General features: G+C 42.9%; 1 protein-coding gene across 2 annotated transcripts in view; it reads left to right on the top strand.

Moving 5' to 3' along the window:
* Positions 1-17,992, top strand: part of LOC138539815 (interferon-induced protein 44-like) — a 237,741-nt gene that overhangs the window by 85,520 nt on the left and 134,229 nt on the right. For both annotated transcript variants that reach the window (XM_069641637.1, XM_069641636.1), the window contains 2 exons: positions 6,788-6,983; positions 17,804-17,956. In XM_069641637.1, the coding sequence (XP_069497738.1) occupies positions 6,788-6,983; positions 17,804-17,956 (349 nt within the window). The remainder of the gene's footprint in view (positions 1-6,787; positions 6,984-17,803; positions 17,957-17,992) is intronic.

The raw sequence follows: 17,992 nt of genomic DNA, 5'->3' as shown, positions 1-17,992 counted from the left end.
CCAACAACACAACTGAACTTTTCAAAATCTGTAAGGAACTCGCCAATCCTACTGCCATCTCTACTTCCTTCCCAGGCCCTCTGCACGGCTTTGGCCTCCCATTTGCCAACCAAAACTCAGGACATCCTGTCCTCCCTTTCCTCTTCATCCCCTCCTCAACCTGCCCTCCGGCCTCCATTGGCCCCTCTCCCACCTGAGGTTACCAAGACTGTTCACTCTTTCAAAGACTCCTCCAAACAACCGCATCTCTCCAGTTCCAATATCTCTCCAAATCAAATTCAAGACCCGCTGCATCGTCCACAATGCTTTCTGGGGCCTGGGACCACGCTACATCCAACCCCCCCCCTAAATACCTCCCTGCTAAAGTCTTTTGGTCTTCTAGCTCTAAATCTCTGCAGGTCAAACGATTCTCCAAGCAGTGAGTGGTGGGTAGATCTCTTTCCTCCACAGGAGCCTCCCTCTGGAATGGCCTCCCTGCCGCTCTCAGACTCGAGCCGGATCTCCTAAAGTACCAGAAACTCCTCCAAGACTTTCTCTTCCTCCTTCCCTCTCCCCCTCCCCCGCTCATGTCCCCCCGTTGCAATGGCTGGCTGCCTGGTCCCTTCTGAGTGCTACAGAGGCCACGCTATCCTCCTACCAGTCTTCCGCAGTACCCCACTACCAGCACTTGCTTTCGGGCAGCTCTCCCTGACTAGCTTACTGAGTTTGGTCCACCCCTGCTCCTCACACTTTTACCCATACCCCTGCCTCCCTGTGCACTTACCCTCTTCGGGCTCCCCTAGCACTTACCCTGCCTCAGTACTGGGGCGTCCTCTTCCCCCCATACACTTTAATTACTGCACATGCACGATCCAAATGTTACAAGACCATTTCTTGTTGTTTTACCCTCCCCTGTTCTCCCTCCCCTTTTGTCAAGTGGCAGCTGTCTGGTGGCACTTAGAAACACTTTCTGATGTATTGGCGCCATACACATGTCCAATAAATAAAATAAATACAATTGAATTGCTGCATTCTATTATAGGAGATTATTATTGCTGATGTGTTTTACTTTGAGCTGTGACATATAATGTAATGATATATTATAGTGATTGAATCTATGCGTTCTATTAATGCACCGGTCATTTCCATTGGCGCAGGATACTTATAAAAAACCGAAGAGTCCATTGATCGCCCACAGAGGTCATAGAAAGATGTGTGTCTTGTCTATAGAAATACTATCCATTGCTGACTCCAAAGACAATCCTTAAGCATTTTGTCACTCCAACAATTCAACCATTGTAAGGCCCAACCATTGCTTTCCCGTTTCACTCTGGCAAAGTGAAAGCTTGCTAGCCAAAATGCTGTCTACCTATACCGTTTACAGCGTTCCACTGCTCTCGAGCGAGGTCCACGCTTTAAACAATAAAATAAAATGTAATTTAAAAAAGTGGTTGGCTATCAGACAAACTCTCCAAACTGGTGTTTGACAAGCTCCAATGAAAAATGGTCACCCGCTGGCACTGCAGCACTACTCAAACCCCAACAAAGATGATTGACTTCAGGTCTGATGTATTTGTATTTGTATTTATTTGTTTATATAGCTCTTTACGCCAAAGCGCTGCACAATTGAACACCTTGGTACATGAAACATAAAACAATATAACGGTAGAAGCAAATTGCAGTATGAATCAATCAACAAACCTCTTCCTCTTCGAGGTTTTCTCTTCCTCGTCTTCCTTTTGTATATTCTGTTCTCTTTCTGTCCCATTGTGTTCATGGTTATTCCTGCTTCTGCAGGTCTGCATTCCTTCTCGTGCATCTCCTTTTCATTCCCAGTTGCTCATAGACCAAAGAACTTCACTTGCGATCATTCAGCTGTTAGATGTTTTTGATAGAGGTATTTTCCCTTCATGCCATGCTTTTTTGCCTTCCAGATTGTTGCCCATTTGGGAGGGGGTCACCTGCCCTTCCAGCTATTTCTCATCTGTGGCCACTGTGGCCTGCAGAAGGGAGTAGCTTTCTCTCTACACCCCACACCTTCAGAGACTTCCTCAGGTGAGACACATACCTGATGATTGTAATACCATGTAAAAACTAGAAGGTATGTATCAGGTCCAACAATGGGGTGGGGTCTTCAAAGCACTAATCATAGAGGAACATCTGTAAAGAAACATGAATGTTACACTTGGCCAAACAATAGCAAGCCTGACTGCTCTGACCATGGCCCGGCTATCATGGAGTTTTGACTTCAGAAGAGTATGATAGCTCACCAAAAACTCTCGGAATTTCAGGATTCATGTACAGTTCACTCTAACTTCAGACCACATCAGTCAATAAGTTCCCTTTTGGACAATTATTAAGTATTTTGAAATGCCTTGAAGAGAATATTTGTCCGCGATCAATTGGTACACACGGCCCAGAAATCATTAATAAATCTTTCTCGTGGTTCTTCAGATATTCTCTTTTATATTTGACCCTTTTTGAACCGTTTGACTTTTGTACTGTATACTTATGGTGCTGTGGAAAATAAAATATGAAAGCAGCCGCAACTCCATACCACGGTTATTCACTCCCCAGGATCGATCCTTAATCTAAGTAATGCAGGTTTGCAGCAGGCATCAAGCCAAATTTCTACAACCAATCGGCAGGTACATAGATAACGCAATAGTGAGTAATGTAGTTCACTCACAAGCAATTTCATAAAGTTCAGCAGATGAGAGAGTGAGAGAGACAGATTGACACCAGCAGCAATTCCTTCTACTGGGGTGGACCTTTTTCTAGCCACAACTCTGCTGACTGTGCCCCCATGATTGCAAAATCCTACAGTGCTCGGAATATGGCACCATACAGTACGAACCATGGTGGGTTCCCGACAAAGCAGTGTGGTATCACAAATATCAAGAGAGGAATGCTCCTCCACATCGAAGCCCACAACCAAAGTGGCAAACATGCAGGTGGATGAAGCCAGCAAGCCACTGTATAAAACCTCAGCACAGTCCAGGAAAGCCAAGCAGCTGCTGCGCTTGGCAAAATGCAGGCACGGGACGGAGCACACAGAGCAGTCCTAGCTCAACAGGGTCACCATCACTATCCCTTCCACCAAGAAGACTCTGCCTCTTGATCACCTCTGCTACCAAAATCATGAAGGGCCACCATCTTACACAAATGGTACTGAAACGCCTTTGTATTTAATTACATTGAGGGAGATGAGAGCCCAGCAGACCATATTTAGTCTCATAGAATCCACCATCACTTCAGGGATTGCAAATAGACTGCAATTGCACACCTAATTTTCAGACAGTCTGCCTTGTGTAAACACCAGACAACAATCTGAGAAGAATTCATCATGTAATTAATAAACAGAAACCTCTGAGTGGCAGTAATAATCTGGTTGCTCGTTTGGCTTTTAAAAATCTTTCTTAAAGCAGCCATGTCGATCACTGGCACTTTAGTGCTCCTTGCCTATTCAATTCTTGATATTTGTAACCCTATTTTGCCTCGGGAGGGTAGTTTAGCAGTAACGTGCTCGCCTTGGAAGCAAAATGACACAGAGCAACACAGGTTCGATCCCCGGGTCCGTATTAAGCGCGTTATTAATAATCTATCATATCGTATAATAACTCTGTGCCAAATGTTTGTAGAGCTAGATCAAGAATTGTCTTTTGTGGAGCCGTTTTCTGACCCATAGCAATATACCATAGTCATTAATATTGTGGTTTATGCAGCTTGCCACTGAGACTTGACCTATTGTTTGTAGATGATGCAGTAAGTATTTCTTCAAAAGGGATTTTCGGAAGAAAATTGGTTGCCCAACCTCCCTCTATTGGTTGATGGAGTCTGCAATGCATTTTGACTTTCATACCCATGAGATAAGGAAGGAGGAGGGGGGGTGTGCTACGAATTGCCACAACCTCATTTTACCATATACTTAGTCCTGGGAAGAAATGTGAGATGGAGCAAGTTCAGGAATCAGATGGCATATTGGTTTCTGAGGGACTGTTGTTGATTTGCACGTCATGAGGCAACTTTGAACTGCAGGTATAGGTTTGGAACTAGGTTTACATCTCTATTTGTAAAAATGGAGGTTCCTGGTTGAACATCTTGATTGGATTAGGTGCATTATAGCTGTGGACAAATGAGAGAGGTAGGCCTTCAGCCTAGTCTTTCTCCTTCATCCTAGTCCTCCTTTGTCTGTATCCTTCTCTTTTGTCGCGTCCTCCTATGTTATCATGGTCCTTCTTCTGTCCCAGTCCTCCTTCTTTGTCCTAAAAATTTGCCTGAATCCTTCTATCACAGTACTTTGTCAAAGACCGTCTTTGTCATGTTACTATGCCTTCATCAGAGTCTTTCTGTGCCATAATACTTCTCCCTATAGTCCTTTAGCTTTGCCATTGACCTTCATCATAGTGTTACTTTGCCCTAGTCCTTACCTAGAGCCACCTTCCTTGCCCTGATCAGACCCTCCCTCTCTCTCTCTCTCTGGCCCCCTTGTATCACTAATCACACACAAACAACACAGATGTACAGAATGTATACCCCAACCTGAGTGACGTAAGTATGTGTAATCCTATTTCCAACCACAGTAGCCTGGTGATGTTGTCTACTTTGTGTATTAAGGATAATGCACATACATACATTGCTTTACATACAAATATGCAAACATTTACAGATGGACAACTTATTTACAAAACCACATGCAGATAAATAAGGATGTGCTGGAAAGTACAAAAAGTGACGGGAAATGGAAGGGTCTAATCGGAAAACTCCTTGTCTACTTAATTACACAATGCTACATCCGCTGTATGCATTCACGTGCAAGTTTCAACTCCTGTATCACTTAGAACCGCTGGGTTCTTCCTTCGGATGATTCTGGCTTCTGTTGCTTATAGAAATTGACTAGAGTTTAGACTGCCCCTTTACCCTCATCTGCAAACTTGCAGATGCTTGTTTTGTTGCACATGGCATACATGTATCAATGTATGTGTGAGGGAGAGACAGAGGGAATGTGATTGACCGGGTCAGAGTGAGCTGGTTAAATGATGCCTGTATGCAAAAAGCCAGTAGTGGGAGTGGATTGCAGGATTGCAGGTGGTTTACCTTGTAGGACCTAGTGCCCATTCCCATGACTAACCATCTCCTGTCCAAGATCTTCTGCTACCTTACACTGCAAACACAAACCCCCAAACAGACATCAACCCCAGGCCTAGCTGTTAGCATATTAACACTAACCGAGGCACAACTAAACTCTCCTCTTTAGCCCTGTCACACTTTCCCACATTGGTGGCTAACCAGAGCCAAAGTGCTGCAGTCTAATAGATCTTCAGCTATTTCCTATTGATGACATACCGCCCAAGTTTCTCCGCCAAACCCATAGAAAGCAGATTGGCACTCTAGAACGGGGTACTTACCACCTGCTCCCATCAACACTACAGGTTTCGCATTTGTCTTTCCCACTCTCCCACTAATGAACAGTACCTCTTTTTCCTTACAGAGAAAAGCGCATTGAGGCCACCAGTAGTGACAGCCAGACGCTCTACAAGACCACACATTACATATACCAATATCATTTTGTAATTTTAGCTGTGTGTAACCCAAAATCCATGCACTAGTAATATACAAGCGGCTCTTTATCTACTTGTGGCTATCTTTCATGTCTCCTGGGCCATTTCAAATATAATTCCTCCTATGGCCTCAATTCCATATATACTCTTTTCAAGCTGTGCACATCATTCATTGTCTTCAAATGTATATGACCTCATAGTAACCATACCATGCTTCAAGACTCTGCGTTTACTTTTGAGACGGTGCACTTTGTTAAATTCATTTTTTTTGTTAATGTGCCAAAAACGCTAGCCTCAGTGTCCCATTTCTGTAACTTCTATTCAACTTGTGTGTACTTTTTGTTCCACGTCTCATTATTGAATCGTTTGTAACAGACCTTCTTTGTCATGGACCTTCTCCCTCGTCCTGGTACCAGGCTGGAGTCCTAGTACCGGGCCCGAGTCACAGGCCTTACTCCATGTCATCATTTTCCTTTTGCTGATCAGACTATCTCCCATCTCTTGCCCCACTCAGTCACTTCATCTATCTTTTTTTTCCCCACACCATTTGCCCCTATTTGACTGTCTCTCTTGCTTGCTACTTCTTTCTCTCTCACATACAGGGGATTCTGGTGCATGCCTGGCGTTGAGGGTTGGGGGGGCTATGCTAACATGTGGAAAGACACAACATTGTAACAATCCTTGAGATACATTGAAAAGGGAACAACATTATTAGAGTGTCGAAACTGGCAGATATTATCATTGATATTATTTTGCCATAAAACTGAGAGCGAAGAAATAATGTGATTTTGCTGCAATTATAATATACGCTTTTGAATGGTTGTGCAAAAGCACCACCCATAAGTCAAAACAATTGTGTTAGAGTACAACGAGGGAGAAATGGCATATGAAGAAGGACAAACCTGCCTGTGGGCATTGTTTAGTTATTTACCCACCCACCCATTGACTTCCCAAAGTCATGCTATGCCCTATCTCTTTTATTTACCATCAAACTTTGTGATCTAAGTGCCTGACAGTGTTTTTTCAAAGCAGTCTTCTGAGAGTTAATGACTTAATTGTTGCCATTGCCAATGCTTGTTAAATAAGAACATGTTTTCTCATCACTTAAGTATCTGCATTGGTTAGAATGCTCTACTAAAAGCAGTGGTGTCGAATTTAATCTAATGATTTGTATGAAGTTGCCTGTATATGTAAAACGAAGACATCACAAGATTGGAATTCGAATTGATTTGCTTTTCTCCTAACAGAGAAAAAAAGAGGTTGATGGAACTGGCAAAGACTTACAAGCCTGCAGTAAATACCATTTCACAAGCCCGCATCTTAATTGTTGGTCCAGTTGGAGCAGGAAAGTCCAGCTTTTTTAACTCTGTGAATTCAGTTTTCCGGGGGCATGGGACAAGCCAAGCAATAGCAGGATCTGATGCCACCAGCGTTACAACAAAAGTGAGTATGTATTTCTAAAACAAAACCATGTCTCTAGAATGAAATATGTTTTGGCAAAGTCATGAGTTTTTTATTTTTATTTTTAATGCCATTTTATTGTCTTTTCCAGGCAGGTACTATTTATTAACTATTGTCATATAAGGCCCTGATACTACCATAGTTCCCTATGTTGCCTGCATCATTTACCTGTACCACCTTACCCCCCTCAGCACTGCCCTTACAGGCTCCATGCCTGGCGTCTGTACACCCCACCCGTGGGATTCATCCGCCGTAGCACTTAGCCAGTGGCCTCTTCCCTGTCTCCCCTTGGCACTCCCTCCCCCACTGCCCCCCCCCCCCGGACTCCCACCAGCACTTGTCCTTAACTGACTTCCTCCACCCCCCCCCCTCCCTATCTCCTGCACTTCTCTTCATGGCACTTGCAGGTCTGAATGTCAAACGGCCTACTAGGACCACGATTGTATATTTACTGTTTTTACTACTGGTATTTTCTCCTCTGTTCCCTCCCCATTTAGTCTTGTGACGCCTTGAAACACCATTCTGTCTTATAGGCGCCTGACAAATGCTCAATAAATATATAAACATAACCATTATTGTCATCATATACTGTACTATTGCCATCAAAAGGCTAATAGCTCATCATTGCCAGCTATTGCAACTGGATGCCCAGGTACTCATATGATTATCAGGGTATTGTAAAGGTGGAGTTCAAAGAAAGGAAACGGTTCTTATAGCTATATATAGCTATAGTGTGTCTCCACTTTAAGGACTCATCCTGCTCTCCCCATGCTTCGGAAAGCATGAACTCCTAACCATTCCATGATGTGTGTATATGTTTCCGAATTACTTTGCAGGCAAAAGTATTCTCAAATATTTACCATATAGTACTTGATAGTGTAATTTTCTGAACTCTCTGCCATGTTTACAAAAATAGTTGACAACTGGCAGCAGTTCCACCAATCAGTCAAATCTAAAAAGTGACCAATCACCTAACCAACTCAGGCACGTGTCTCATAAATTAAACGTTTCCACTGAAAAAAAACAAAGAAAAACCAAAAGTTTCTCTCTCCTTCAATCAGTGAAACATAACACAGATCATTATTTTCCTTGCATTGAGAGATTGTCCAGCATAGGAGTTCTGAAGGTGAACATGTTTTCAGAATGTTTTCAATGCAGTTAGGTTAGGTTGGAGAGAGCTTCAGCTCTCTGCCAGAACACTTGCTATGAATTGGCTTCATTGAAGTGACTAGATCACATTAAGAAATTATCTTTAGTCAAGTATGAAGGTGCAAGTGATTAGCAGCAACACAGTGACTGTGATAGTTAAAATTGTATGTAATATAAAAAGGACAGACTCTTCTTGCAAGATTATAGTATATCAATAGGGTTCGAAATTGAGGGGAGTTGGGAGCTATTAAGCACCTGCTTGCAGCGTAGAAGAACCTGGTTTGCTTGACACTAACAGTTACCAGGAGCTACTTTTGGCTCCCTAGGCCATCCCATTCTGAACACATACACCTATGTGAATTTAACTTTGGAGCAATCTATAAATAAGCATTAGGACTCATGTATACAACATTTAAAGCATAAGGGGTCATCAATAATGGACACAATTATATGTTTGAATTTTATGTGGAAGTTAGATGTACAGAATGCTATCTTCTAGCTCCTCGTTGCCCAGTTATAGTTCCTGGCCACTGGTTGTTGTTTGATATACTGGAGCTGCTGTTAGCTCTGTTTATCCAATCTTAATTTCAATCCCTGTCTATCAATAATAGATCTGGGTGAATATGATTGAATAGGTTTTAAATGGTGCAACAAGAAGCCCAAATTAAACAACACTGTATAGTTATTAGGTTTTCCAATGTTTCTACTAGATATGTGTAGATGGCAGCACACATTATTCAAAAAACAAGGGGGTTCCTGGGAGTCCCTCTGCCGGTTACGAGAGCCTTATCCAGAGTCACTATCTTTCCCAGAGGAGAAATATCCAAAACATATCGGTCTTTGTCCTGCCCTGGGGCAGTCCAGAACCGAAATGCTAGTCAATTCTCCTCTGAAAAAGAGTACCAACAGCAACCTCAGACACGTGTTTTGGTCTGGTTGGTTGGAATGACTCACTTCCCTTGGTCTTTATCTGGATTCTCACAACGTTCAAAAGTAAACCAATGTTCCCACTCCAAGAGCTTAATGCCAAGACAATGACTCCCTTCCCTTGGTCTTTCCTAGGTTTCTCACAATGTTCACAAACACCAGGGGCAATGACTCCCTTCCCCTGGCCTTTCCTAGGTATCTTACAATGCCAAGAGAAGGACTTCCTTCCCTTGGCCGTTGCTACAGTGTTCACAACTGTATCACAATGTTCACAAACACCAGGGGAATTGCTCCATTCCCCTGGTCATTCTCACTCACAGCCCACCTAGTTCACTACCCTGTCAGGTACTGTGACTATGAAGTTGACTTTGGAGGTAGTTTGTTATTCAGTGTGGGTCCCAGACCCATTTCCTGTGACCTCTCTGCCCCTCTGGGTTCCCACTAAACATCCCAACTACCTGGACCTCTCCAGGCTTCCTAGCGGCGATTCTGGTTGTGTGTGGGCTTCTCTCCCCCACTCGGGCCTCTCACAGTCTCTCCAGGAACCAAGGTATCCTCTGCTCCTGGGCTGCACATTTCTGACTGCCCATGCATGGCAGCTCCCCACGTTGACTGGCTGTCCTGCCTGCTGCCTCCTTCTCTGGTTCGACCATGACAGAACTACCAGGGACGCCCCTGCCGGCGTCCAAATGTCCTCGGCCTCTGCACTGCCGGCATCCCCATTCCTTTAGCTTTGTTTGAATTTCCCGGCTCCTCCAGGAAGGGTCTGACAAATCGTGTAGTCCTTCTTCCCTTTTTATTATTGGCTTGTGCTTGCCTGTTCCACATTGTCTGGGTCCGCTCAAGAGGGTTCGGTGGTCACTAGGCATTACTCTGCGCCTCCTTGTGTCCGTATTGATGCTCTCACTCTCACTTGTGTTTCTTGCAGACTCAGACTGGCCTATTGGGCAAAAGGGCAATGCCCGAACCAAAAACACTAAATGCTAGCGTGGGCCAGTTTTTTGTATCAAAGTGGACCACTTTTTTGGCCCATGTGGGCTACTTTGATAAGTTACTTCACCATGCGGTTAGTAGTTGTGACCATTGTAACTGAATGAATATTCTTTAAAATGCCTAATTTGTATCACATTTGATCAAAAACCTCCCACTTCAGTGCTACTCAAACAGTCTGTCACAAAAGGAATGAAATGCCATTTGCAACTGTGGGCCACTTTTTCATTGGTGCCCAAGACAATTTGATGCCCAATTACGACCCTGGTTTCTTGTGTTCTGCATGTGATTCACAGATGTAGTCCCTACTCTTCCTCATCCCAGTACTTTTAATGGAGGTCGTTTGAAGCATAGTATGAACGACATTACAATAAACTGATGTTGGGGCGGTTGTACTTAAGTTCTATTAAATCGTGCCTTGTGATCTTTGGGAAATCATATATTCAGGGCACCGTCGCTCTGCAAGGGAATCAACCAGAACTTTGAGATGGAGAGGCTAATTGCAGTGCAACTATGTGATCCTGGGAAAACTATATAGCCAGTTAGCTCTTGACTACCATGCGCAGGGATGGAAAAACATCAGTACTGTGAAATTGTGACACTCGTTTTTTATATCCTAGAAATCTTTGGCAAGGAGTGTAATTTAAGCACTTGTCTTCTGTGGGGTAGGAAGAAATACCTATGGCAGTGGAAGTTTGAAGAATTCATTACAATAGGGCCTTTATAACATGGCAAAAGCAGTATATTATGAGGTCTTGTTTTCCACTGGAGGAAAGAGAAGAGGAAAGGTCATGCAAATGAAGGCTTTCAGTTAGTGCAGTTTTTTGCTCTTTGGCAAACATTCTGAGCTCTTGTGGGTTAGCCGCAGGGGAGAAAGCAATCTGCAAGACAGTCCATTTGTGGACCCCTTGCTCACTGTGCTAGAGAGGCACAGCTCCACCTCACTGACGAGGCTCAACAAGGCTGAAGCACGTGTCTGGGGTTGCTGTTGGTACTCTTGTTCAAAGGAGGTTTGCCTGGCATTTTGGTGCTGGACTGCCCTTGTGTGTGGGACAAAGACTGATATGCAAATGGATATTCCTCCTTTGTGAAAAGTACAGTGAGCAAAAAACAATGGCTGCGGACTCTCTAAGTGGGAAAAACCCAAAGAACAGGTTATCATGCTGTGCTGTTTCTAGAGAGGGGCGCCTGCTACCTATTTTTTGTTTTTCTGTCTGAGGTTAAGTTGGTTCCACTTCCCTCAGAGATAAGGCTTTGCCATCTTCAAATAATATCCCTATTCAGCACTCATTCAGTGGGACCAGGTGGTCTTCTTTCCTGCAGCTTTAATTCCAGAGTCTGAATACCCTTCTCTGGTTCCGTCTGTTTCTGCTTTTTTTAAATGGACCAAATCGAAATGCTCATGTCACACTATTTGATTGTGAAAATCTTTCTCTTGACTTGCCTCATAGTTAGACAATCCTTTATAATGCCCACTGCAATCTTCATTCATTGATTTTAATGTCTGTACAAATAAAAACAAAAAGTTGGTTGCCAAACCTGTTCTTAATATTCTTCAATGTGTAATTGTTTTTATTCCATTATTCATGGTGGCATCCTGCCACCTCATTGAAACGAGAATTATTGTAATTCCCTATCTTAGATGCCTGGATGTGCGGCATCACTGGTTGTCACATTTATTTATAAACCTATGAATATGTATAATTTTAATAATTATTAATTAACAAGGACACTCTAATGTATACTTATTAGAAAGGGGAGATTGCCACATAAACAACACACCCAGGGCCATCTTAAGCACTTTTGGGGCCCTGGGCATGGACATCTTTGGGGCCCCCCTCCACCAAACCAAAGAAATTAAGGGATCAAGAATACTGGTTGCGCCCAACCCCGCCCCCCACGCGCCACGGGTCGCGCTCACAACCTATAGGTTGATATGCTGTCTTGCAGCATAATAAGCACGTTTACTCCCTTTAAGTCCCCTTACCCTCTTCATTCTTGCTCTAATCAGAATGATAAACAAGTAGCATTTGAAGACCAACATTAGTAGCCTACGAAGAGGTTACTGTTCTAGCATATACAGGATAATTATTATAAATAGCATCCAGGAAGGTATGCAGCATATAGGACTGTATGTAAAAGGTACATGTAACCCATAATAGACATATAACTCACATTAGCTGCCTCACAGAATGCCAAAGTGCTCATGCATGGATAGAGGAGACCAATTGGAAGGAAAAGAAAGCTACACACGCATGGATAGTGGATGCAGATTAGAAGCTACCAGGAAGGTGTCTTTATCCAGACAGATTGAGACTAGAAGTTAGATATGGTTTTGAAATAGTGTTGCCATTAGATATCAAAGGAACACATGCCTGTGGTGTGCGATATTAATATGCTCGCTATTAAAGTATAAGCAACTCTAGAGCCAGTGAAGATCATACCATGAAAAGGAAATCTCTCTGAAGGGCTCACAATTTTGAAAGGTTTAGGGAGTGGCAATTTTGAGAAGTTAGGCAATACAAGATTAAATGAGATGCCCAGGATCACTCATTGGTTAAGGGGTGAACCTGGGATTTGTGTCAACTCTGCAATTTCTGCATTTGAACACTTTCTTTTCCAGTTCTTACCATGAACTAAAACTATCTAATTTTATAAAAACGGACTTGGAAAGTACACAAATCACATTACCAAAGAAGACAATTTTGAAACAAAATATTATACAAGGGTGTTCTGCAAAATGGGAATGGTTATAGCTTCATTATCTCCATCAAGGGAAGTATGTAAGTACCAGCATACCAATCGATGTGATTTAACAAATTCAATCTGGGTTTGTCTTTTATATTTTAGAGCTTTAAATATTTCCAAAACAATGGCTTGTGATATTTTAATTTATAAACGTGCATAAAACCTTCGACTTTTACCAAAAAACAAACCATTTTTTGTGTCAAACAAGCAGACCTTAAAATATGCTTGCCTGAGGCCTGCAACATCTGGTCGGCTCTCTTCTGTCTACCAACCCTTCCACCCAAATGGCCTACATAAGAAGAAATATCAAGTAATGGGCAGGACGATACCAGCTGCATGCAAGAAGGCAAACCTCACAGAATACAGCACAGTAATGTAAGATATACCCGATGATTTGACCAGGATCACTGATTCGACTGCTGGCAAATCCAGGATACAAACATGACCGCTTTAGTTCCATAGTCTTGAATTTGGATACTTATTCATCTCTTGGACTCACAGTTTATGCCATGGTTGGAGGCGATTGCCTATGTTTTACAACACCCACATCTGAACAAACAGATTTCTAGACCTTCATATGGATGATGTTAGTTTTTATAGCAATCCCTATCTGGTGCAGGTACATTGCTGATAATAGCAGATGTTGTTTTGCAAAACCAAGTACATATGGAGGCAGGTTTATAAACTTCAGACATAGGAAAGGCTCAGACAGCCTTGCTGGAATGTGATATTCTAATTTTGCATATGAACACATATCTCTGCAATGGGTGCTTCACACACTGAGCTGTGTTCACTATGTATACCACAGTGAACACAGAAAGCAATATATGATGAATTAATCAACGCAGAATGTACTTGTCAAAACAGAAAGGCAATGGGTTTAGACCCTCAGCAGCACCCCATAAAATATCCTGACGTGTGCTATTTAGGACTGGTGAACAATGGAATCTTACTACTTCCGATCAGGCAGCCTTGTGGGCCCCCCCACCAAGGTGGGGGCCCTGGGCAAGTGCCCCTTTTGCCCTTCCATAAAAACGTCTTTGAACACACCCAGCAACATGTTCGTAATTCATATGACTGTAGGGTAGTGGCCAAGATGGCTGTAGATTAACAGCATAGAATTGCCACCACAAATGTGTAATAACCTATATGGCAACCACATGTCCTGTTAATGCATTGAAAGGGTGTGCCAGCCTTCATAGATGACGGAGCAGACGCAGAACGCCTCTTGTCTGGAGTGAGGTTGGGCTGTCTTCGAGGATCGACTGGCCCGTGCGGCTCCTCAACGCTGTTGCAGCTGAGGCAAATCCACGAGCAGGTCAGCTACCTCAGAAATCTAGTTCCCCCAGCACCATAGCATGGGCAGTGGAAACAGGTTCTTGTGAAAGGTATAAAGAGCTAGATGGTGCTGCAGTCATGATTTGTACAAATGTTATTGAAATTCAATGGAACAGTAAAGTGCTGGGGCACACAGTGTAATTAATGACCAGAGAAAGAGGACACTGCAAGTAATGTGGTGGCCACATTGGAGTGATGCATATAAAGCAAATACCCATAGGGTTTCTTACTATTCCTTTTACTTGGTGTGATGAATCCTATGGAGTCACCATTCCGTTCCTAGAAGTGACCTCTCCCCATGTAGCCAGGGGACAGCAGCCGCTGCCTGATTCTGACTCTGGGGATAGCTATGTGAGGGAGGATCACATGGGGGGGAGGCAACCCTCAGGGGAGTGACATGACATCATCGGACAAAACATGGCACCCCCTGTTCATTTTAGGGATACCCTCTTTATTCCCCATGGCTTAATGGCATACTGTCATAACTCCCTTCCCCCACCCATGAAAGCTACTAAGAATGTTCTTTATATAAGTCACCAAGAACTGACTTCTCTTTCCATGAATGTAAAAGTACTGTGACTAGTAAGCTGAGTGGAGCAATGAAGATCGATAAAGATTAGAAGCCAAAGTTGCGCTCTAGTGGTTGCGAGCGCATAATTGTTGCCTGGACATTTATAACACTGAACCAGCTGACGGATGAGAGACACTGGCTGGGAGACTCTTGTCCTCTCGATGCTGACTGAGGGACTGCTGTGTTGCTGAGAAGACCGTGGAGACAACCGGCTCACGTAGAAGGCCAAGGAGAGAAGACTGGTCTGCAGTGAGGACACCACAATAGGAAGTGAACGGACGACTTCCTGGCATACACTGGTACTACAGAGCAGCCCATATGCTACTCGAGCAAGCAGAAGCTGGCAAGCGGGAACCGCGAGGGACGTGCATGACAGAAAGTAGGGTTGGCAAACCCAGGGAGAAGGAACGAGATGCCGAAGAGCTGATGCATGCTTATCGCAGGAGAACCAAAGCACGCCACAGAGAGCTGGTGAGTCCACAAAAGGGAAGCTGGGGCACTACAGCAACCCTACCGTAGGCAAATAAGAATAAATGAAGCATGTAAAACAGAATGTGAGACTCGATATTTCCAAAAGAGAAACACTGGAATGAATACCAGATATTGTCAAGTTTGCAATTGTGTTAAGGAAAGCACATGAGAAAGCCCTGGCAGGAGAGTAAACCATGCATATAAAAGTTTGCAAGAGTGTCAAGGGAAGCACATGAGAAAGCCCTGGAAGGAGAGTAAACCAGGCAGATTTAAGTTTTGCAAGTGTGTAAAATAAACCACATGAGAAAGTCCTGATATAAGGATATATCAAGTATAGCCAAAGACTGTGTTGAATTGGTATTAGTGGAGACACCAAGTATCCAACAAAATGAAGATTAAAGGCCAAGTTGTTTTTGCATGCAAGTTGTTTTGTTGACCAGAGAAGCCCAAAGAAAACTCATATCCTTAAGAGTTTAAAGTGCATGGACGAGAAATCCAGGGTAAGGGTTCCATTCTCTGGAACTGTGAACTGTATACATTGGGAACTTTTGTGTTGGAGTTACGCCTTTCCTTTTTGAATATTTGTACACTTTCAAGGCTAAAGACCGTTCCCATTTCACCTTAGTAATGATTTTTTCTTAATGTGAGGGCCAAAATAGGTAATTGGACACAGAAAATTTTGCTTTGGATATCTTGACATCGGACAGACCTTAGTTTTGGTTTTAGGTAGGGGAAAATACCTATAAGAGTAGGGCATTTTCAAACCCCCTTTTCATTTGAAATATAAGTCTATAGCCAAAACTATAAACGGTCTATGTTGTGTCTCATTCCTGGCTCCTCACACTGGTATCTGAAATGTACTCTCATCACTGTGTGTAAGCAAACATATAAAGTGAAACCCTATTGGTATATGTTTTATATGCATCACTCCGAGATACTCTTGTATTGAGAGTACTCTTCATATGCCAGGTCAAAGGAATAGTAGGAAACCTGTACCAAAGGCAAGGCATATACCAGTCATATGGCTGAAAAGCAAATTCACTCCGGTATGTAAAATATGTAATTGCAAATAACAGATGCATTTAAACTGTAAACATCATTGTGTTCTTTCCATGATAAGTCATACAACAGCTGAAGCCATTAGTCATTGACTGGTTGGGGCATGGCAACAGGTCCCCTTGTTCTCCTTCCATTAGACGCGGACCACCTTTCTGCATTAATAGAAGCAGAGTTCAAAGGGTGTTACATTAATCCAAGGATTTTCTTGGGTGGCTAAGCTATAAACCCGACTTCTGGTAACTATGTATCTTAATCACTGAAACGACCACGAGTTTCATGTTCTTGTTATTTTACTTTGTATTTTGTAAGAATATTCCCCTCACAAAGGTGGGGGGCTGCACATTAACTCATAAGGCCTGTTCACAGGGACGTTTGTCCTTGGGATTTACTGGGTTTCTTTTTTAATGCAATGGACGAGCCTTCCCCCAGGGCAAAATTACGGAGGACAATCAGGTTTACATGCACATCTTTGGTTATAGGAAGTTGAAACATGATGCTCTATTACTTAAACAAGGATTTAACAATTGCCACATTGAACATCCTAGATTTTTCATAGTTTAAACTTTCACACCACCTTGCCATCTTTGTACAACAGTCGGTTGGAAACGTACATAGAATGTTACAATTAAAGAAACTTTGAATAAATGCTGGTTCACTTGGCTCCATTTGATGTACAGTGGAAAACTGCATAGGTGCACCAATCATGAATACCTCACATCATCGTATCACTTGACTTTTGCCATTTTCACACACATATCTTTGTAGCACCAGCTACATCCTAATCATATTTGTGGCCCACTCGGGCCTCTTTGCATTTCTGATGGTCAAATGTTGATTTCAAGTCACCTAAAACCCAGATTTTGAGGTCATTTCACGTGGCAATTCATTGTGTATGTAGGAAATGCCATGCAATTTGTGGGGTTATATTTCTTAATGGTGCATGTAAATATTGGTATACCACAAGGGCACCCATGTGGTCGTAGCAAGTGGTGGTAATCGGGAATAAAATGATGTGTTTTCCTGGCACCTTTCTCACTTAAATTTGATACTGTTTCCATTTCTCATCTTCTCCCTACATTAAACCATCTGCCCTACGCTCGATATCATCAGGGCAGTTTCTCTGCATAGGTTTGCTGGTGAATTTATTAAAATATTAAAAACTCAGCTGGGCCTCATTTTAAGTAAAGTGTTAATTGCCTAGTGGGGACTGCCAACGTTTGCACTTCCGGGAACGTTGGTCACCTTCATGCCCTTTTGAACTGTTCCAAAACATTGTGGGGGGGGAGGGTGTTAAATAGGCAAACATGCTTAAAAAGGTTTCTTTTCACCACGTTTGTGAAATCGACTACAACATTAAACAATTGCTGAAGGCTGGTGCTACATATGGGGTGGATTCCAGTTGAATTACTTGCTTTTAGGGCAGCATAAAACTGGCATTTAGCTGTTAAAACATGTTTGAAGGAAGAGCAGGAGTGCAAGGTGGGAATTAAAACCCAATGACAAGTTCCTGAAAAATTAATTTATTTCCGACTTATTTTCTTCATCACAGTACAGAACATACTATGTTAAAGATGGGAAATTTGGAAAGTGTTTGCCATTTGTGCTATGTGATTCCATGGGACTGGAAGAAAAACCAGGAACAGGTCTGGAAATTGACGACATCCCAAAAATACTGGAGGGGCATGTACCTGATAACTACCAGGTGAGTAAATCATACTTGCATGCATGTTTCCTTGTA

Source organism: Ambystoma mexicanum, chromosome 1q (assembly GCF_040938575.1).
Source record: "Ambystoma mexicanum isolate Mex_15411 chromosome 1q, UKY_AmexF1_1, whole genome shotgun sequence".
NCBI lineage: Eukaryota > Metazoa > Chordata > Amphibia > Caudata > Ambystomatidae > Ambystoma > Ambystoma mexicanum.
This window is presented reverse-complemented; position numbering and strand designations above follow the sequence as displayed.